We start from the raw sequence: 24,118 nt of genomic DNA on the forward strand, positions 1-24,118 counted from the left end.
AGCCAACCTCACGGAACTAAACAATAGGTCACACATCCACCCACTCAATCCCTTTACCCTACTGCCCTAGAGAACACTCATCCACTTGATGACCACCGTAATGCCCTCCAGGCACTGGCACAAAACAGTGCAGAAGGGCTCACTTTGGGAAAAGCCTAATAACGCTTGGAAAAAGGCTGACACTTGCAGCCAAAGCTGAGATTGTAGGTCTTGCTGCCTGAACAGGCCCCGAATATGTATAGCGGTCACTGTATATCATTAGTAATGTTGTTCTAATTGTTGTCCCGATACTGTATGTGCAATGCTGTGGAAAGTAATTTATCCTTGGGTACAAGAAAGTCTACTTGCTGCTACTTGGTGGCAAAGTGAATCAGAGCTAATGGCTGGGTTTCCCAAACGCATATGGTGTAAGACTCGTAGTGCTGCACATGCTCAGATGCCCTCTAGGCCGCACACAGAAGCCTGTGAACATAGACATTTCGTGCATAGATGTGCCATGCAATGGTAGGCATCAGGCCTGGTATGGTAGGCCTCAGGCCTGGTATGGGCGCAGGTCTACCATTCTGAAATTTAATGTAATAATATTTGGACTGCTGGACAGCTGACAGTTAGTAGGCTCTTTTTACTCTAAAAAGAAATCACACACACACATTATATATATATATATATATATATATATATAATTCTTTTTTTTTTTTTTTTACAATACCAGGCCTGAGGCCTACCATACCAGGCCTGAGGCCTTCCATTGCGTGGCACATCTATGCACGGAATGTCTATGTTCACAGGCTTCTGTGTGCGGCCTAGAGGGCATATGCGTTTGGGAAACCCAGCCATTGCCTGTCACTCTTACATACTGCAGCTGCAGTTATATTGCACGTTACTCAGTCACACTTACCATTACGATTACCACTGAAATTTGTTTTGCGTCCATGACGTCACGTTCAAGATAGACAATACTATAATACAATAATATTACAAAAAGATACATTACAGGACACAAATCACAGAAACAGACAGGAACAAGAACATATCCTCTGGTTTACCGATTCTGGTTTAAAAGCAGAACAGACTGGTGTACAAAAGAGTTCTTTAGCCCGTTTCTTATATTAAAAGGGGAATTTCTCCCTAAACCTTTTACAAAAGTTGATAATTATGTATATTGACCAAAAGAAAATATTTAAAAATAAATAAAGATATAGGGTGGCTAGGGCTGGAGATGAAGCTGGGGCTGGAGGGGTCTAACGCTAGAACTCCTATTCAATCGCGCAATTGTTTTTTTGTTCACATCTGTTCTAGATGATGCGACAGCAACACTCCATGCATTGTTGACACTGCACTCTTCCTGGTCTACATGAGCTGGTGTTAGACCCCCCCAGCAGCAGCCCCAGCCCATTCCCCTTTAAGAAAGATTAAAGCGCCTCATGGAGGGCAACAGTAAGATATTCATTATTTAAAACATGTAAGGGGTCAGAGGAGATACTCTTCACCAGTCTAAGCATGCTCTTGGTCTGGGCTTCTTTAAAGGAATGTAACACGACATCCACAGGCCTACCAACATTTTTAGCGCCGATCTTAATTTGACAATAGTGTTTGTTCTTATATACTATAGGCTGTTAAATCAGGCCGTGCTACAGTACAACATCACAGTTTGAACAACAGACTTATAGAAAAGAGACAAGATCTGACTACTAACACCAAACGATCTAAGTCGGCATAAGGATGCTGCTGTATCCTCTTACAGATATATTCAATATGAGAGGACCATGATAAGGTGGCGTCTAACATCACCCCCAGATATTTGTAAGATGGAACTTGTTCAATAGCTGAACCATGGATTGCCACTGGTGGCGTCTTACCACCGGGAGCAGGACCAAAGATAATTTCCTCAGTTTTCTTAGTGATGATAATCAAATTATTTTTGTCACACCATTCTACAAGCCGGTCAACACTACACTGGTACTGTTTAGAGTCATCTGAGTATTTCAGAAGAACCTGGTTTGACTCGCAGGTGTTACAGTCAGCCGTAGTCAATGTATATTAGCCGTTATTCAATGCAGCAGTGGTAGTTACTACAATAACGGTCACATTGCAGCTGCATCAAAAGCGTAGTCAAGCCAGAGCAAAACCCAAGAGGGAGAGAACAGACAGAGTTCAGAGCCCGCAGGGGACAGAGACGCCCAGCCCGCTCCACATACACCACACACACACAAGCCTCACATGCAGACACATGCAGCCTCTGTTCAGCCAGCTGCTACCTACTGTACACGGGCTGAACACACACACGCACCATGTGAGCAGCCTGTTGGGAAAACAACATGCTGAGTGTTTAACAAGCATTTCACGTTCAACGTCAGATGTTATCGTTTTGCTTTCAGAAATTACGTCATGTGGCAGGCTGGCAGCCAAGTGTCTATGGATTTTATATTTTGATTTTTTTTGGTGAACAGGTAGGTCGTGTTGGGCATCACAGTACATTTCGTAATTGTTACAAATCATTTTTTACATTTCTACTGTTAACATTCATTATGTTACGGGTCATACAGTCCCAGTAGAGTAAGGGTCCCATATTTGAGTGGTTTCAGTACTTCTTAAGTCTGTTCACTCCCAGTGACAGGGTTCATGATTGTTATACATCGGTATTCCATCTCTATTGTTGTTAAGACAAAGCGATATTCATTGTAATGGGATTATGTAATGTACAAGATAATGAAAAACAATGAAAGGAGAAAACAGAGGGAAGAGAAAAAAACCCAAAGAATACCCGGTAAGCAAACAAAAATATGAGCACAACAAATACAGCAATGACATTGTTAATGACAAAGAGTAATGACAGTCCAATTGAGTAAGTATAAGTAAATAACCTCATCCCTCAACATGTTCACCTCTTATTCAGTCATACAAAGATCCTTCACAAAATGTCTATTCCCATCTATACTAGCCTACTATCCATTTCAACCAGTATTTGTAAAATGTCTCTGTACATATCCTAACAGGAAAAAAAAGTAAGTTCCTCCATTTCGTATGTTCTGTACAATGGCTGTCTACTCTCCTCTTAGGTGGGCTTCTATCAAGCCACTTCTTGGTTATTGCTTTTTTAGTTGCCACTAGCAGTATTTTAAGAAGGTATTTATCTGGCGTACTAAGATCCTCTGGTATCTTACACAGATACATATTTGTAAATTCAAATTCAATCTCGAAACCCATTAAGTCTATGGATGTTTTATGTTTGCTTTAAGCAGTGACGTCATGTGGCAGCCACAGTGGGCACCCCTCACTTAAGTGTTCATAGTAGGGTTGGGAAATATATTCATTACATTGATATTGTGAAATGAGACAGGATAGAGGATATAGTACTATGGTGATATGGTAATTGTCGTCTTTTCCTGGTTTGTCATTTAAGCATTCTTCTATACTTAATATAAAGTGATGATCTACAATCTCACAATGTGTTAGTTAGATTGTGAGTTTAGATATTATCGCCACGACACTATGCCCAGAATAGGGATGCCAGAGTTAAAGTAGTTAAGAAACTTTTGCGTAAACTAAACTCATTGCTTAACCCGAGAAAGTTGATTAACAGGGAACATGACAGTTTGTTCATGGGTGCCAGACTGAGAAACGTATAATAGGATGCTCCAATTAAGCTTACCTTAATCCTCAACTGGAGAACTACTAGGCTAAATCCATCTGTTCCCTGCCTACAGTGGGAGAGGCATGTCTCCACGGTGACAGACACACAACAAAGAGGTAACTGGATCCATGACTGATCCAATGAAATATATAGGAGACTTTGTAATCACTGATATTATTGCCATTGCTAATCATTGCCAGCGTTATCGTTCTGTATCAGAAAACTGGAAGACAGACACAAAGAAAGGTGGGTCAGCTCGACTTCTTGATTCAGTCAAGAAGTCGACTCATGCATCCAGAGGTTACGAGAGAAATTGGCTGGCGAGTCGGCCAGCAATAAGACTGCAAACTTTACAAAAAAATAAAGGGCGTGATTTTCCTTTTATGTTTTTTACATTTTTGTCTGATATGTTTCACAGTTATGAAATGGTGAAGCATGGTAATAATTCATCCATGTAATGACTGCCACACAAATTGAAGGTGCAAGGATGACATCTTTTGTGGACAATGATACACTACTAATCCATCAATTATAATCATTCTTGCCAACTAATTTAATACAATTAAGGGAATAATTGAAAGCATTGCAACACATTCATTAGATCAATTAAATGAGACACTGGAAATTCCCAAAACACTCAGTTACAGAAAACTGGAGGGGGCAAACGAATATAGCTTTTCTTCTTTTGGTCAAATGAGTCTATTGACAAAGCCTACAAAACAAGAGTTAAAGTAGCAGACGATTGTACTGTTAACAAACCAACAGGCGCCACTAGTGATGGAATGTGCTAACACATAGCCTGCCATTCATGTCAGTCAGTGTGTTAAATGTCAATTCACCTTATTTTCTCCATTACTGTATACTGTCAGAGATCACAATCAGCGACCACGGGATAAGTCTACCATAAGAGGTGGGTGAGGACGGGGCTGTGTTCATTGATGGGGGCTGGGGGAGGGAGGGGTGTTTGTGTGCTGGCGTTATACTGACCAGCCTCGGCCTGATCATGGGACAGTGTGGGATAGTCTCTGGTCTCGGATGTGTGGGCTGTGATCATATTCGCATGTCAGCTGAGCTGGGAGGAATTCTGAACCAGTTCAGTCACACACACACAATCCCAGACGCCAGCAGAGGATGGAGGTATGAAGTTATGAACGGATGTAAACGTGGCTACTGGTGCGAGAGCACATGGGAACTTCCTGAGATTACATTTAGGATTTGACTGTGTAGCACTGTAGCTTATGAACATGGTATGCAGTAAAACAGGGAGAGGGGGCAATCTCACAGGTACAGTACTAAGCCAAGTGGACATTGTGGAGGTCAGAGCATTAGCCACTTTCACCCTACGCTGAGAAAGAACTGTTAACTAGAAAAAGTGCCCTTCTGGGCACAGGTCTCCACCAGGAGGATAGGACTGTGTGAGATGTTTGGCAAAATGTTTAGGAGTAATATAAACATGTTTTTTTGTTTGTTATTTTTTTGCAATCATTTTCTTCATTTTGTTGAGGAAATACAGAGCCAGATCACTCATAGCATGAGGATAGAATTCTGGATGAGCAGGACATGTGCAGCAGTTCGTACAAAACGGGCCACTCCTGAAAACTTTGGAAGGCAATGTTAGCCAATCAGTGTAGAATCTGAGAAATCCAACAGACTCGTCTTGATCACATGACTACAGAGATCATGTGTACCGATTTGCGTGACATTTGGATGAAATCTGTGCGACTAACATAAACAATGTGTTTTGCAGAAATCGGCCTCATGGTGGCGCTATAACCGGCAGATGTGGAGGGATGCAGGGACAAAGTTTTTCCATGGCCTCTAGGGAGTGCGCATACATAAGTTGTATACAGATCGATGCAGTTATAGCTGAAAACAGGAATTGGCCTGTTATAGCGCCACCTTGAGGCTGATTTGGGGAAGAAATGAGTGGCATGTCGTCCTGGGCCTAGTGGAAATGTGCGTGTATAATTTCACGGAAATTGCACACAGTGTTTGTGATTTGTGGCATTTTGTTCGAAACGGACCAATCATGTGAGCTTTAGAAGGCAATCTTAGCCAATCAGGATGGAAGATGGGAAATGGTGCAGATCCGTGTTGATCACATGATACACTAGATCAGGGGTGCCCACACTTTTTTGACTTGAGGTCTACTTTTAAAATTGCCAGCTCAAGGTGATCTACCAACCAAAAGATAATTATCCCTTTGCTTAAAATACTCAAAATATGTACCTATATGGCGAATAAATAAATAACATTAAGGCATTAGGACTTTCAAAATCTAGGTTTCAAAATCAATTCTATTTATTTATCTTTTCAGTTTGCCCGCATTGCAAAGAAGAGACTTAATTTCTGACTTTTTCGGATTTTCTGACTTGATCTGGCCTGTTAACATTTTCATAGACCTGGTTGCTTGTTTCTCTCTCAGTCACGAAATGTGGCAACCGTCAAAGCTAGTGCTAGTTTGTTTTGGTTGTGATGCATGGATCATGGCATCATGATGCTACCGCACAGAGACTACCGTGGAGGCGCGGACCCCCACGCAGACTATAGTGGACCTCCGCGGGGGTCCGCGCCGACCTCCGTGGGGGTCCGCGTCTACCTCCGCGGGGGTCCGTGCCGACCTCCGCGGGGGTCCGCGCCTCCGCGGTAGTCTGTGTGGTGGTCCGCGGATAATGGGGGTCCCCGCTGTTGCAGCGCGCATCTTGCTATATGAACAATGATGGATAGATATCCTTTTAATTTGTTTGTTTAACAACAGAACAGACCCGACGTTCTCCTTCAAAGCCACCGGCGCGCCGCCGCCTGCCCGAGGCGAGGATTGTTTTTCTTTTTTCATGGCAAGGCCAAGCGGTCTACCTGCGCAGCGCTTGCGATCGACTGGTCGACCGCGATCGACGTAATGGGCACCCCTGCACTAGATAGTGTATACCGAATTGTGTGATGTATGGATAAAATGTGTACGAGTAATCTACAGAAATGTGTTTTGCCTAAATCGGCCTCATGGTGGCGCTATAACAGGCCGTTGAGGAATATTTGGGGCAGAGGTTCGTTGTTGGCATCCAGGGAGTGTGTGTGCAAAGTTTGGCATGGATCGGGCCAACGGTGGCAGAGATTAGCTGGTAACAGACGGACGGAAGGAAGGACGGATGCACACACACACACGGACGGAGTGCAAAACATACTCTCTCCCCATGCCTTCGGCCTGGTGGAGACAATGAAAGTGTCTAAGTGGACGTACAGGAACTTCTGCCGGCCATGGAAGTAACATTGCTGTGCTGATCTTTTTACATTCTTAGGTCATGAAAACCGTGTTGTGATTGGACGAAACAGACAGGTTGCAGGGGATGTCTTATAGACACTTTCTGCTGTAGTTCTTTATCAGGCTTGAGATAAGGTTACAAAATCCTGGGAAAGGAGGGAGGTTACTTTCATCCTGCCATCCCCATTTTGTGCATGTTGTAATAGGCAAAAATGAAACATTTTCAAGCAATGTCAAAAACAGCGTTGTGTCACAATGCAGGGTTTCTGCACGTTTAGGCAAGTCAGATTCACCTTTTTAAGATGGCTACAAGCTCAGTGAGTTTGTATATCTGCCATTTTAGAGCAAAAATTAAAAAAGGTATTTAGTAGTTAACTGGCTGAGCAACTGTAGCGGTCACACCTCCATGTTGATTCTGCTCTCTCGACCATGTTGAGCTCGTGACAGACAGCAGTGAAAAAAAGTGAGGCATGATGATGCATATGCAGGTGTGCAGTGACATAACTGGTGTGCATGCATGGTCCAAAACTCCAAATAAATGTTGAGACACAGATCAAACGAAATGAAGCACTCCTTGCGTACCAACTTTTACTAGATCTGGTGGCACGTACTACAAATCCTGTGTAAGTGGACTTAAATAAAACTAGTGTTGAAGAATCATTACAAGTGGCTCTTATTTTGAAGAGGAAGACCGTTTCGGTTTTAACCAGGCTGCCATGACAGTTGTTGAAAGTTATGTTGATTGCGCCGCCGTTGGGAGCGCTAGTAAGTAAACAAGAACCCATGTGGACAAAAAACAAGCTTAAATGAGATATGAAAAAACCATGCATCTGTGCCTTATGTACACACTTTGGAATTATGTTAACAATCAGTGCCAGTATTTTCTTCAAAATTAAGGCGCTAGAGTGCCAGAAGATATGGTATATTTTACTCTGAAAAGCCCCGCCTTCCGTTCCCCCCCAAAACCGGTGGGCATAATGTTGCATCATTACCTCGCGATGATCACGCCAAAGTCTCTCTAGAAGTGTTAATATTCCAAATGATAGGCTTGTTGAAGTCAGAAATGAAGACAGAAGTATGCCCTTTTGGTCAAAACCTAGCCACAATTTGCAACTCCAGATGTTTTTATAATGGGATGATACCTGAGTTGCAATACCCTCCATTGACTCTCCATTCATCCAATTTGCTTTTGTGATCTGCTTGTATTAAACAACGTTAAAATCCTAAATGAGCATTTTTTACAATTTTGGCCACGTCGCTAGACTTGGCTGCCACATGACATCATTTCTAAAGCCAGACATGGGAGGGGTTAGTGACCCTCAAAAATCAAATAATTAAAAGGATCCACAGTGTGGCGCCAATGTGGATCTCAGACTTCACGTGGCATAAGTAGTCTATGACAATCGATATACAGTATGACTCCAAATGTGTGCCAAACTTTAAGCCCAATCACATCCCTCTTGACTTCCATTACGAGATTAAATGCATAAAACATGTAAAACTAGAAAAAGTGCCCTTCTGGGCACAGGTCTCCACCAGGAGGATAGGACTGTGTGAGATGTTTGGCAAAATGTTTAGGAGTAATATAAATAAGTAATATGTTTGCCTTTGATGGCAATTGGATGATTTGAGGCATTTTGTTCCAAAAATGTGTTTTGCAAAAATCAACCTGTTGGTGGCGCTATAACAGGCCAATGTGAAAAGGGTGGGATATATTCCTCAGCCTAGTAAGAAAATGTGTGAAAGATTTGACGTAAATTGCATGCTGCGTTCATGATTTGAGGCTTTTGTTCAAAACGGGGCAATCTTGCAAACTGTGAAAGCCAATTATAGCCAATTAGGATGGAATATGAAATATCGGACAGATCCGACTTGAGCACATGACCATAGAGATACTGTGTAACGATTTTTGAGATTTTTGGACAGAATCTGGAGGAGTAATATCCAAAAATGTGTTTTACACAATTCGGCCTCCTGGTGGCGCTATAAAAGGCAGATGTGGAAAATGCAGGTCAAAGGTTTGTCCTTGGCCTCTAGGGAGTGTGCATGCAACGTTTCACGCAGATCAGTGCAGTTTTAGGTAAACAATGTGAAAAGCTGCCTCATGGTGGCGCTATAACAGGCCGTTCTGGAAAATGCGGGGCAGAGGTTCATCGTTGGCATCCAGGGAGTGTGTGTGCAAAGTTTGGCATCGACCGGGTTAACGGTGCCGGAGATTAGCTGGTAACGGACGGACGGAAGGACGGACACACACACGGACGGACGGACACACACACGGACGGAGTGCAAAACATACTCTCTCCCCATGCCTTCGGCCTGGTGGAGACAAAGAGTTACTTCTGTGGCCTAGTACACAAAACATTTGGCACTGATCAGTCCAGCATTTGGCTAGACTAGCTACAAAAACACAGATAAACCATAGACTCTAGCTAGACTCCTGCAGAGCCACGCCGTAACAAGGCTGTGTCCGACTGTGTGCATGTACTGTACACATAGAAGACGACATCCCTATAAGCATGCGGTAAGGTCCCCTGCCTCAGTCCCATCTGTGCCATCTCATTTGCAACTCTGACGACATGTGTGGTCGTTAATGCAGTATATTGGGTATAATTGTGGGCCTAGCGCTAGTGCATAATCATAAAGAAAAGCTCAGAATGCCTTTACATTATCTGTGTCAATCAAATATTATTTTCCCATTCACAAGGGGAGCCAAAGTTCTTAATAGCTGAATACACCATTTAAGTGATATAAAGTCAATCAGATATATATAGTATAATATAGTTTTGCATTTTTCGATAGGCCTAAACATTCTCCCCTTCCTCGCCACACACACAGGAACAGTTGACAGATAATTTTGGAAATATTCAAATTCTCTCCTTGCGCACGAGATCGGTATCATCCCAAAATAACTGATAGGAGCACCTGTAGTATGAAGCTTAGTGGTCAGCATAGAAACAAAAGCCAATATCAGCCAACTTGCTACTGCTGCTAAATCACACTAAAATGTGTAAAGGGCACCACTTCAAAGTAGGCAAATCTAAGCCAATGAAAAAGTAATTTACTTTCCACCAAATGCAAGTAATTGCCTGACTTTTAGCCGGTTTGAAACCTGCACACAACTACAATTGAGATACAATAACTTACAAAATAATTGGCTAGTACCAATCAAACATATTGTGTGTGTGTGTGTGTGTGTGTGTGAATACCCTTATGATTCTGAATATTTCCACAAATTGTGAAGCAAGGAGACAACTCACCTGTAATGATGTGTTGGCTGCCCTGTATTTATCTGCAATGACAGACAGAGCACTCATTAGTGCATTGTAGGTTTAAATGGATATTCATTATTTAACATGCATGCAGCAATAAATCCAACCATAAATAAAGCATACATCCTGTGAATCATTTGTACAGCATGAATACATTCATGATGAGAACTGATTGTGTACAAACTGTACAAACTGTGCACAAGCCCGCCCCCCCCCCCCTCCCAGCACCCACACACTGTTGACAAGCATGAAATATTAAGCATCAGATCTGAAGGGGAGCCAGGATTGGAGGTGGCCAGACAGCAGGTGACAAAGTGAATACAATTCTACAGCCATTGTAGTCCAGTAATAATGTAATTTGACCTCTAACTAATTGCAAAAAAACCAAACTCAACTGATTGCATCTTCAATATATCCTGAATAACAGAAAGAAAGTTGCCTGGAATTGTCTGAGGGGAAAGTGTTGAAAATGGCCTGTACAGTATGGCCACCATTGACATCCTATTATAAGGCAATATTTTCTAAATTTCCTTATGCTTTAAGTATCATGTGACATATCAAACTAGGTTGTCGTCATGATGCTGAAGCCATTCCTAGCATTAGTTTTGCATAAAAACACTCATTGGGCTAAATTTGGCCATAGCAACTTGCCAAAATGTAATGAGGTCAGCACATTTGGGCAAGTTGCTATGGCCAAATTTAGCCCAATGAGTGTTTTTATGCAAAACTAATGCTTGGAATGGATTCAGCATCATGAAAACCCCCTAGTTTGATATGTCACATGCTACTTAAAGCATAAGGACATGTAGAAAATATTACCTTATAATAGGATGTCAATGGTGGCCATACTGTACAGGCTATTTTCAACACTTTCCCCTCAGACAATTCCAGGCAACTTCTTTTCTGTTATTCAGGATATATTGAAGATGCAAAATCAGCTGAGTTAGGTTTTTTTGCAATTAGTTAGAGGTTGATCCTGTATTTTCCATAGATTTCCTGTACTGCCCATTGGATAACACTTTTATTTATCTATATACGTGTGTGTGTGTGTGTGTGTGTGTGTGTGTGTGTGTGTGTGTGTGTGTGTCATTTTCATCTCATATTTGATATAGTTCTATAATTGTTTTGCCTAGTTGTCTATGATTGTATGATTTGAAGACCACCTTGAAAACAGGATGTGACATCTCAACCGGTAATTCCTAATAAAGAATCTCAATAACAAATAACAGTAACTGCAAAAATAATTATTTCTTCCATTGTCCAATTTAGTACAGTACAGTGTGTGAGTATCGATCAATACAATATAAACAAATTACTACAATTACATTTTGAGTACTCTGAAGACAATGCATTGTTCTGTGAACAAAGCCTGTTCACAGTGCATAAATAGAGTGTAGGGCGGCCGGGCCCCTGGGGCAAAACGAGGTGTCACATTTTGGTGCCTGAGGAGGGTAGACGGCCATGGTTATAAGGACCAATCAGATGGCCATGGTTAATCAAATCTCCATCAAACGATCTCCCCTTTCAGTTTCCATGGTAACCTCTCATTAAATGCACAGGTCAAATCAGAGGAGCCTACCTGAACCTTGAATCAATGTAAAGAACATTGAATGCCTCGATTTTTGTGGTGATTACAGTGTTAACATTCTGGACTTCACTGAAGTCCTATATTATTTTGTCAGCAGATATACAAGCTCACAATATCACATCGCAGTGCATTATGAGCTTCTTCTAGATATCTTCCAGAATATTTAACCCAATTTCCAGACTGATACATAAATCATTCAGCGCAATGTGCAATGCCCAAAAACACTGCATGTGTAGCAAAAATAAAGCATTAGAATGGTATAATTCCATTCCAAATGTCGTGCCAGAGTTAATGTGGTTAGAAAAGGATTAAAATAAAAGTGCAAAATGGAATGGGGTGAAGTTAGCACACGCACTGAGCTTGTGAATGATATGCCATTTTCAAACATTATGATTTTTTTCCCCCATTTTGTTTTAGTTTTTATAGGCAATTTGACTATAATGATGCCCAAAATAAGGATGCCAGTGTTAATGTAATAATTCTATGATATAAAATGTAACAAATGTCAGCGTCATGACTGCATCTTTCCTTTTGCTGCAGAACATGACACGTCAGAGGTGAAGGTACAGCCACGGCAATATAGACCAGAGGACTTTGGCCACATGTGCTCAGCTCTGAATAGGCTTAATTTCACGACAGGACATTCTTACGATCAATAAATCAATGAACCTTTATTCCATTAAAAGTGAGGCCAATCGTACAAATGATAAATTTGAACCGTTTTCTGAATAACGTATGTTAAAATATCAGTGGTCTTAACCCTTTCAAGTCAAGGATCCCCACAAGCTCATAGCGTGGCTATTTTTTTATAGCCAAAGTAATAGTAAAATAATAGTTAAAGTGGTTAAAATCTGTCTCTGAATTAAATGAAGAGGATTTTACTGTGTGTAGAGGTAATTATACGTTGAAAAGGGGAAAAGTTCAGTACTCCTGCCCCAGTGTAGCTCGGCTGTCTTGAATGACTTGCTGAAAGGGGAAAAAAACCCACAAACAGCAACGCACCACTGCTCATCTTGGAAACACTATGTCTACTGTTAGTGCCAGACGGGGAGAGGTGCTTACGCCGTCTCTCCTACAGCCAGTCAGCAAGGCTACGTAAAAATCACAGCATATTTAGAGCCGTGCACACCATTAACTTTAAATAGCGTAGGCAAGGTCCTAAAAGGGGGGGGGTCCTACCTTAAGGTTTAATATATTTAGAATTAGTATCTTTTTTTTTAGATTTGAAGTAAACAAATGTGCATTATTTGTAGTTTTTTTAGATGTACTACATTATGTCTACAGAAGCACTTCTGTCTAAGAGCAGAAGATAGAAATTCTGTCACTGTGAGCAAAGCAAAGTCTTAGTTTACGACTTTACGCTGCATCCTTTTGATCCAAAATCAAGTGTGAATGAGAGAAATGCATTAAAAAAAGTGATAATACCCCCAAACAATTATTTGATTAAAGCATGGGCATAATTTGCATCCGTCACTTCCTTTCGACTGTGGTTTTATGACCCAGTTCCCACTGTTAAACGTCATACGCTGTGATTGGCTGTGATATGGTCCCAGTTAAAGAACATTAGAAAGTTCAAAGTAGGTAGCCTGGGAGGCAAATATAACATATATTTTTCCATATCCATATAACCATGGGGTAGCTAGCTACTTTACAGTAGTCAGCACTGCTTAAGTATAGGGGCTGTCTGGGCACTGTCCAGTCCATGCTGACAGCCCCATGGCCTGTTGCCCATAGGCATCCGCTCCTCTCGGTTACATAAGCACCAATTTAGTCCTGCCAACAAACTGAACGAGCCGCCCAGCTACTGAGAGTTGTAGACGGACAGCTAGTTTGCAGGCATCTGCCTAATGTGCCTCACGTCTTTCTCATCGCCGGCCCTAATGAGAATCAGTACAGGACAGAGTTGCCTCAAAATACCTCGGCCACTGGCCAGGATAGGGCAGCAGCACAGACTTCTAATTTTGAAGTGCTCAGTGGAGTCAAACCACCCCAACTTGTGGATGCCATGTACTGGTAGAATTTGTTCCGTTTCTGCTGGCATGGTCAGAACTGGAAAGTTTATGTCAATGGCTAAAGTGAGTCAGATGCATAACTGCTCAGTTCTACACAGGATAGACTATTCCTGGGTTTAGGTTTGTTTACAATAAACAAGACAAACCTTACTGCTTGTCTTAAAAATTGGGTTCAACTGTTGACTAAGGAGAAGAAATTCTGTGTGAGGGGTCGAATAAGAAGAGTTAGGTAGCAAATACATTCTCTGCAGGAGCAGGACCAGAGAATGTCAGCCCCAATGCCTGAGGATAGTGTGTCCACTTTACCTCACAGTCACACACCTTTATCACATGGACATTGATGCAATACCAAAGCTGTTTGAGAGAGGTAGGGCGTATTAATACAAAGCTAAACACATGTGTTCTTTATACCTCACAGTCACACACCCAAAGCAATAGAATTACTGGTGGCTCTAGTCTTAAAGTGGCAAATGATAAATGACACAGGGCTCAGAGCAAGCACTGCAAGCAGGAAAACTCTAAAAATCCCACGTTTTATACCGGCGGTAGGCCTATTTTATCGTTGCAAAACAGAATCCCCTGTTGTATGCATTCTGTTTTTCCCATAGGAGGAAGGGTGGAATAATCATGGGGTTCTCCCATGTGTTTTGATCCTACAGTGTAAGCATAAGCACATTAGCCAATTTCCAGTGTATTAGATTTACACCCGATTTGCATTTACACAAGAGCAAAATGCCACCTGTTCTGTAACGTTAGCATAGATGCAAGTCTACTCTTTAGATGTGTGCAACCTGGATGTTGGGGGAGTATCCTTTTGTTTCAACAGCAAGGTGTCCTACTACAGTCGGGTCAGGTGGCCCATTGTTTACAATGTCCAACTGATCCCATACAGTTTGAATCACTATCATGGTTTACTGTTTGCAATAGCCTGGAACTGCCTACAGTTTGAATTACTCACATGGTTTATTGTTTACAATTGCCAACGGACCACTGTACTACAGCAGTTCAACAAAGTAATTATTTTATGATATCCCCAATTCCCTATAGCTAGCCTAGCTACTAGTAATTTTTTTCAACCTGCTTCGTCACCCCAACAATTTACGAGGTGTAGCAGTAGGCCAGTAGCACTGTAGTAGGTTGTATGTGGGAAATTAATAGCAAAAACAAATCATGGCTTAGAGGTAAAATAAAAATAAAACACAATATGGCCACAGTAATGGGGAATCGGGAATGATGTATGATCATGATGTATGATCCATTGTTCCGGCCTAGAGCTAGCTACATAATTACAGCGGTGTCGCCTACGGAAAAGAGCAGATCTATCACACTGTCAGCGTATTTGCCAGCTTGTTAGAACGGCTCTTTCCCACAAGGGACACCTTCATTAAACGCATCTCATTGACTGCGGCGCTCAGCGTCCAACTGCGCACATTACGCAAATTACGCAGCGGCTACACACAGACACCGATCGGAACCACCATTCGCTCCAATATAAACATTAACCGACCAGGGATCTGTTCGGTTGATTCGGGTATTTACCTGTGTCGTGCTGGTGGTGTACTACCAAGGTCCCGTCTCTGCGGATTCTTACATTCTCCGGTCCTTCGATCTTCCATATCGCGTCATGTTGATGGTCAACAATAACAGAGCCCTGCGCACTGTGCGCAGCGGGGGTCTTGCTGGTGGTGGTCCTCCGGTGTCTGTTCTGCAAAGACCGGCAGCACTGGTAGCACACGGCCCACGCCTGCTCCTCGTTGATGGGCTGACTGTACAGTGACAGGATCTCCTCCAGAGAGAGGTCCGGATCGGCTCCGGTCGCGGTTCCGTCCGCACATTGATCCATGGTGTCCGCGGACGAATTCAAATCCACGCCGAAATCCTGGATGGCGGTTGGAGAAACGGTCCCTGGCCGCTTGGCCATCCCAACCGCACCAGGAAAGAAAATAAATTCAACTTTATGAAGCTGTACGAGGGTGGGGATATAAATAAAAATAAAAATATATATTCAATGGTTAAGTTCCAGTGGTAATGAGAAGGTTTCTTCACTACACTCGTGTTGTTGTTGCGACTTGCGTCTACTGCCTAGAATGTCACCGGCTGAGCTCAATGATTGCTGCTGCTCACCAGTCACCAGCTGTTCATTATGAACGCATGCGTAGGGTACGTTTTTGCCATAACTGTATTTACAAGGCAGCGTTTCCTCCCATAAATTAAACATGGGAGCATAAGATGGGGGTCAGGGTAGCCTACTAACGTATCATTTGTTTTTCTCTTCAAAATAAAATTGAGAAAACAAGAAAATATCATGTTTTATTTTTAAACATAAAATGAAACAACAGAACACAGGCTTGTTTTTCGTTATTCTGAATGTCTTTTAAAGTCTAAAATTGTACCTGTTTTCGTTTGAAGAACATTGAAGCCATTTGATTGAATTGATTGATTGATTGATTGATTGATTGATTGATTGATTGATTGATTGAAATATTTATGAACAGTTTGGGTTGTACATGGTTTGTTGCACTCCTTCTGGTGTTGTGGGTGTAGACTTCGTTAACATTAAGGAAGTATGCTTGTATTTACATTGTTAGTAGTTATGATTGAATTGATGAATTTGGATGAATTCTTTCCATCTAGATGACCAAGTGGGGTCCGGGGTCCTCCAGAGGTCCTTGAGGGAGTTCCAGGGGGTCCCCAGCTAAATGATAGTTTGGAACCAAATGGACCCTTATGGGTCTGTAACTCAGAGAGTGTACACATGGAACTAAATGGACCCGTTGTTTCCATTTGTACACTCTCAGAGTTAAATTAACATTGAATTGAAAATATAAATTGGGGGACCCAGAGATATAAATGCCATTAAATGGGGGTCCGTAGACTAACGCATGTCAAACTGGGGGTCCATTAAACGGGTTGAGAATCACTGCTAGAGCCGTACAAAAAATCTTCTCTTATGGAGGTCCCTGGCATATGTTTTCAAATGGGGGGGCCGCGGGCTAATCAATTTGGGGGTCCTTGACATGACAAAGTTTGGGAACCACTGGTCAGTAGTATATAGACATCATCATTGCCATCTAGTGGCTGTTATAAATCATATCACAACATCCCTTTTTCTTTCAATGTAAAATCACAACAAAATACTTTTAAACATTTCTGTTGAACTCTGTGAAATGAATAGGCCTCGATCACACCTAAAAAACATTTGTCTTGTCCGTGTCTTGTGTTTTGTCCGTGTTTAATGGCCGCCCCAATGCATTTCCAATGGAAGTCACATGGTTTGACCAAACAATTTTGTTTAATGCGGGGGAGGGGGGCACAACACAGATTGATTGATTGATTGATTGATTGATTTAAATATTTATTAACAGTTTGCAGAATTACAGTACATTTCAAGCACAAACTCAATACAAAGACTGTTAACTGTGAGTGGACGACCCAATTAAGCATTACACTTGTTTACAAGAGGGTCCACCATGTTCAATTCATCAAAAAGCTGTCTCAATAGTGTGATTGAGGCTCTTCATCTTCCCTCAGGGACAAATTAGCCATTGGGCCAGTGGGGCCGTGGCCCATGGGCCCTTGGCTCTCAGGGGCCCTTCGGGGAAATTGGACCATGCGGTACTAGGTTTGACGCCCTGAAAAGGGTGTGTGGGGCCCTTCATTGGCCATTGATTTTGTTAAATGTAGGTCAAAAAGATGATTAAAAACACGAAAATGACGTTCACACGCGCGCTATGGGGGCCCTGCAAGAATTACCAGCCCAGGGACCCTGGTGGGGGTTAATCCGTCCCTGTCTTCCCTACTGCTGTTGCATTTTCTGGCAGAGATAGTTATATATATAGGATACGTTAGCTTTATACTTTTGAAAGTTGACAGCAGTATTTTTTTTTTTGCATTCACTTAGTATAAAAAAACATTCGTAGCAGCAATTTATTCAAATGTAATTGAATTAAAGTTTGTTGCTCTGTATATATAACAGAATTTATATGTACCGATGTGTAAGCAATGTAGAGTATAAAGAGTGTACACACAATGATTTGTATTTGTGCTTGTATTACATTTTCTCTCTCTCTCTCTCTCTCTCTCTCTCTCTCTCTCTCTCTCTCTTTACTGCCTACCGAACATGCTGGTGTGAAAAAGCTTGCTGAACCAGGATCAGCTTTTTTTTTAATCTATAATTTTTATCCCACGATTTTGCAACCCATTTTTTCACCCAGTGTCAATTATCTAATGTAATCCTGGGCGCTACACTTTCTCTCCCAACCTGAGGGGGCAGAGGACTGGCATCATGCTTCCTTCTATGCATGAGGAGTCCTCCAGGCTGCTTCTTTTCACCTGACGGGGGAGTTTCTCTGGACGGAAGTAGCGCGTGGAAGGAACACGTTATTCCTTAGAATATGGTTATTCCGACCAATTCCTTTCCCCTCCATCAGGCGCCCCGGCTGGCCAGGGGGAGGTAGTTTAGAGACCAGGATTACTGCATGTCTTGTGAGGGTAGGCCTACATAGTACATAGGCCTACCCAAGGGGACACGGGGAGAACATGCAAGCTCCACACAGAAAGGCCTCTTCGCCAACCCCACCTCGGGTATGGGCACTGATGACGTGGAGGAGAGAGCACGCCCCCAGCACCCACAGCGTCCCCAGCGGGAATCGAACCCAGGACCTTCTAGCAACAGCAACAGCACTACTGACTGTGCCACCTTGCTACCTTACTAGGATACCTTACTACCTACTACTTACTACCTTACTACTTACCTTACTAGGATCAGCTTTTTCATCAGGAAACCGGCAGGCAGACCCTCTTCTGTCACCCCAGGAGGGCCAGCTGAGGAGATGGGTGGACAATCTTATCTAGTATGATGGGGAGGGAGGAAAGTGTTGGACTGGACAATCTGTCCGGGAACACCTACATGAAAGGAACACAAGGTAAGTATTTCAGAAGATTAAGATAAAATAACATAAAAACTAACAAGATGATGTTGTGATGATGTGTGTTATGGTTGATCAAACTAAAAACCCTGATTCTTATTTTCTATTTTTCTGTTTATTCCTTATGCAATTTCAACTTATTTATGGAATTCCCTAGATGCTTCACTTAAGTCCTCTTTGCCAATATTCAAGAAACATCTAAAGAAATATATTTCTTCCTCTCTGTAGATTACATGATTTAGTTTGATGTGTTATATTTTCTTTTGTGTTTTTGTTGTTGTATTGTTTATTTCCCCTTTTTGTGCAGTATCTGTGTTTTTATTTATTTATTGCACAGCTGCTCCCTTTGTCAACTTGTAGTCTTTTGTATTGTAATGAACTTGTAATCTGCTTAATCAATGACCTCTTCCGTAGAGGAAAGGATTCCAAATAATTCAGCTGGCTTCTTCCTTTCCTTGCATTGTATTTTTGTTCTTTGATATGTAATGTATTGTCTATTTTTTATACTATATGTGCTAAATAAATAAACCTAAACCTAAAAAAAAAGAAAGAAAGAAAAACTAGAAAAAGTGCCCCTCGGGGCACAGGTCTCCACCAGGCCAGGTCAGGTTGTGGCCTCCTGGTGGTGCTATAATAATAAGCCAATGTGAAAAGGGTGCCATTTCTTCTTATGCCTTTGTATTGGATGATTTGAGGCATTTTGTTCCAAAAATGTGTTTTGCAAAAATCCACCTGTTGGTGGTGCTATAACAGGCCAATGTGAAAAGGGTAGGATATATTCCTCAGCCTATAGTAGAAAGCCTAGTCCGTGAAAGATTTCACGTAAATTGCACGCTGCGTTTTTTTTTGGTGTTCAAAACGGGCCCCTCCTGCAAACTTTGAAAGCCAATGTTAGCCAATAGGGATGGAATATGAAATATCGGCCAGATCCGTTTTGAGCACATGACTATAGAGATACTGTGTAACGATTTGCGGGATGGACAGAATCTGGAGGAGTAATATATTAAAAAAAAGGTGTTTTACTTTTGTAAAACCCATTTTGTTGGCCTCCAAGTGGGCCGCGCTATAAAAGGCCGTTCTGGAAAATTTGGGGCAGAGGTTCATCGTTGGCATCCAGGGAGTGTGCGTACAAAATTTGGCATTTGGCAACGGTGCCGGAGATTAGCTGTACACAGACGGACACACACACACACACACACACACACACATACACACATACACACACGGACGGACGGAGTGCCTGGTGGAGACAAAAATCTGAACCAACCCCCTTTAAAGTGCAAGGATACTTTGGTATAGGGGACTCCAAATTGAGCTTTGCTTTGGGGCCTAATTAATTGCTTGTACATCAGATATTTTCACTGCGAATACAGGTGCGCCTTGAGATTTTGACTTGCCCACAAAAGGTTTTTAAGCCATTGCCTTAGGCCAACTTCCTTTTGCCTCTTCAAAGGTCAAAGGTCAGCCTGGAAAAGACTTCAGGGTGCGTAAAGCGACACCGTTGTGCGATGGAGTATAAATTAAGCCTTAGAAAGTTGTATTTCCCTCCAGGGGATCAGCAAAGAAAGATACAGTAAAGGTAGACAGGAATGCCTACTGTGTTGGTTTTGATTCGGTACCTTGTTTGATCAAAACTCTCATTCATTGATGTTATGTCCGATTGAAAACAAAAAAGATTCAAAAAACACCTTTGGGTAGTCCTTTCATTATGTACTGTACTGAGAATTTGCCTGATTTTATACTATTGTATTTTTTAGAAAGTAATCAAAAATGTATCGAGTCATATCATAATATGACCTCTTCAGACTGCACCTTCCTTAGCCCATAGCACTTGCCATAACAGACCTTACATGCTTATGTAAACTGAGGCTAACATGTAATTTAGATAGCGTGTTATGTAGACTTGCCAGGTTAATTTGTAGACTTGGCATGATTCCTACTCCTACAGTCACGTATAGTTTCAAAGTACAGATTATTTTTGTTTTCACGTTATACTGTTTAGACTGATGATAGGTCCTTGGTATGATCCTAGATTACTATTTCTATGCATTTGATGTATTATATTACCTCGTTTTTACCTTGCTTACTGTAAATCACTCTGGATTAAGAGCGTCTGCTGAATGCTTAAATTGTACACTTGTACATTTAGTTACATTACTTTGAAATAATCAAAACTAGAAAAAGTGCCCTTCTGGGCACAGGTGGATAGGAGTGTGTGTGATGTTTGGCAAAATGTTTAGGAGTTTGTTTGTTTTTTGCAACAATTTTCTTCATTTTGTTGAGGAAATGCAGAGCCAGATCACTCATAGCATCTCTGAGGATAGAATTCTGGATGAGCAGGACATGTGCAGCATTTTGTACAAAACGGGCCACTCCTGAAAACGTTGGAAGGCAATCTTAGCCAATCAGTGTAGAATCTGAGAAAGCAAACAGACTTGTCTTGATCACATGACTACAGAGATCATGTATACCGATTTGCATGAGATAGCGCCACCATGAGGCTGGTTTGGAAAACAAATTGTGTCATGTCGTCCTCAGCCTAGTGGAAATGTGCGTGTATAATTTCACGGAAATTCCACACTGTTTGTGATTTGTGGCATTTTGTTCGAAACGGACCAATCATGTGAGCTTTGGAAGCAAATCTTAGCCAATCAGGAAGGAAGATGGGAAATGGTGCAGATCCGTGTTGATCACATGACTATGGAGATAGTGTATACCGAATTGTGTGATGTATGGATACAATGTGTACGAGTAATCTACAGAAATGTGTTTTGCCTAAATCTGCCTCATGGTGGCGCTATAACAGGCCGTTGAGGAATATTTGGGGCAAAGGTTCGTCGTTGGCATCCAGGGAGTGTGTGTGCAAAGTTTGGCATGGATCGGGCCAACGGTGCCGGAGATTAGCTGGTAACAGACGGACGGAAGGAAGGACGGACGCACACACACACACACGGACGGAGTGCAAAACATACTCTCTCCCCATGCCTTCGGCCTGGGTTATTTATTTGACTCATTTTTTTAGGGTGGGGTGAAGAAATACACTCCTCAATGTCAAATAGTTTCTTTAATGACAAAGATGAAGAAGCCCTGCAGTACAAACAAACAATGAAATAAAACATTAACTAAAATAAGCAGGCTAATTATCACATGAAAATGTATAGAAGCAAACAATTACTCACATAAGAGTGTAAACAAAATAAAGAGGCAAAAACTACACCATAGTTCCATACATAAGCATAACATAAACAAACTTACAGTTAGTAAGTGAAGAATGTCCAACCAACACATCATGCATCTCTCAAGGTGAACATGAAACAGACAACAAACAAAATGGCTCTCTTCTTCACTCTACATAACAGGTAAGCTAAAGAGCTACTGCCCCCAGTGGATGGCAGAGAACCCTTCATCCCCCCAGTCCGGAAAGCTATGAACTGAAATAGGTTAAAGGACTCAGTAAAGCGTCCAACGGCCAGTCTCCGGCACGTAGTGCCTAGGCGGCTTCCTAGTGCGGCATGGCCGCACAGACAGGGGCGGAGACGGCGGCGACCGTGACACCGGAAGATACGTGCCCGGGACTATGCCAGAGGGAACGGCGTCGCCCTGGGACCCAAGGGCAGAGGGAACGGGGTCGCCCTGGGACCCAAGGTCAGAGGCTGCCTCACCAGACGGAGCCGGAAGGGAGGAGCCCAAACCCACGTCACAGGGTCCATCCCCTGACTGCTGAACGACCCCCTGCGGCGTCACCGGGACCGGGCGGACAGGCAGATGCTGGCGATCCAAGGCCACGGGCGGCGGCAACTGCGCCGCAGGCTGCTGTAGGGCACAAGGGGTGGCTGGGGTGTAGCCACGGAGGAAGCGCCGGTTGCGCAAAGTCAACCGCCCTGATCCATCCACCTTAACCCGATACTGATCGTGCTCAAGCAACTCCACCACCACCCCCGACCTGTCCCACTTGTTAGGGCTCGGGCCTTGCTGATTCTGAAGGAACACCATCTCACCAAGCGCCAGCGGGCGGAGCGATCTCGAGTGAGTCCTCAGAGACTCAGTGGTACGGGACATCCGGGTCCGAAGGGCATCCTCCTTCGCTGCCCACGCCTGGCGCCAGAGCGGCCGGATACGAGGGTCCGAGAACTTCTCAAGCCTGTCGACGAAGGCAAGCGAGCCACGAAGGGGGTGACCATAAACAATCTGCGCCGGTGAGAGGTTGCAGTCCGGGTCAGGTGCGTTGCGCAGCTGTATCATGGCGCGCAGAAAGCGGTCATGATCGAGACTGCCAGTCGGGCCAGTGTTGGACATCAGGAGGCGCTTCGCAGTCTTCACCGCAACTTCCGCTCTCCCGTTCGACTGCGGGAAAGCAACAGAGGACACACGATGGCGGACGTCCCACAAGCGGAGGAATTCCTGCGTCTGGCCAGCCACGAACTCCGGGCCACCATCGCTAGAAAGTTCCACCGGTACACCAAAGGTGCCGAAGAATGCACGGAGGTGGCGAACTAGGCCGGCTGAGCCACCCAAATCAGTGCCTGCTGTAGAGCACAGGACCTCCACCCAGCCTGAAAGTCGATCCCCGACAACCAGATAATGGCGGCCTCCATAGTCAAAAAAGTCAGCAAACACCGCCTCGAATGGGGTGGACGGCGGTGAGGACGGCACAGGGGCCGTGGCCGCTTGCGACGGTGCATTGCGGTTACAGTCCGCACACCCGTACCTGGTAGCACGGATGTCCTCCGACATTCCAGGCCAGTAGACTATGGCACGGGCGTACTGTTCCATCGCCGAGATCCCCTGGTGGGCGGCATGGAGATTCCGAAGGACCCTGTCACGAAGAGACGGAGGGACCACGACGCGGTCACAATATAGTAGGACGCCATCCTGTGCGTAGACAGACTCACAGACCGGTGACAGACTCGCCAGTGCGGGGTCGTCCACGTCGACTCCATCCTCACGCTCGATCAAGTACAGAAGGCGGCCGAGGCACGCATCAGCCGCTGTTTCTCGTGCAAGGAGGGACCAGGAGATGGCCCCGAGCTCTTGTGCATCGTTGCGGATAGAAGCCATATGTGCGGACTCCACGTCGTCAGGCATGCCCGGCAACCCCAGTGAGAGGCCGTCTGCTGAACCCGAAGGGGAAGGATGTCTGGAGGTCGCATCAGCAGCATGGTTGCTCTTGCCTGGCAAGTGCACAATGTCGAAGCGCCACGGGAGGGTACGCTGCTTGAGCCTGAACAGGCGTGAGTTTGTTATCTCATCCAGTGTGCGGTCGCCGAAAATCTTCACCAGGGTGTCAGTAACAACAACAAGGTTGTCACACCCCTGCGTAAAGTATCGTGTTTGCTCCAGACCCCAGGCCACGGCCAGGGCCTCTCCCTCAATGGCCGCATAGCGTTGCTCCGCTGGGGACAGGAAGCGTGAACCGGCGAGGGTGATC

The 24,118-nt window shown here is 43.5% G+C and overlaps 1 protein-coding gene across 2 annotated transcripts in view; it reads right to left on the minus strand.

Annotated features, from left to right (window-relative positions):
• Positions 1–15,905, minus strand: part of spire1a (spire-type actin nucleation factor 1a) — a 56,277-nt gene extending 40,372 nt beyond the window's left edge. For both annotated transcript variants that reach the window (XM_079523432.1, XM_079523431.1), the window contains exons 1-2: positions 15,302–15,905; positions 10,151–10,182 (exon numbers count right to left, since the gene is read on the minus strand). In XM_079523432.1, the coding sequence (XP_079379558.1) occupies positions 10,151–10,182; positions 15,302–15,683 (414 nt within the window). In that variant the 5' untranslated portion in view covers positions 15,684–15,905. The remainder of the gene's footprint in view (positions 1–10,150; positions 10,183–15,301) is intronic.
• Between the last annotated feature and the right edge of the window lie 8,213 nt (positions 15,906–24,118).

Source organism: Electrona antarctica, assembly GCF_951216825.1.
Source record: "Electrona antarctica genome assembly, chromosome: 15".
Taxonomy (NCBI): Eukaryota; Metazoa; Chordata; class Actinopteri; order Myctophiformes; family Myctophidae; genus Electrona; species Electrona antarctica.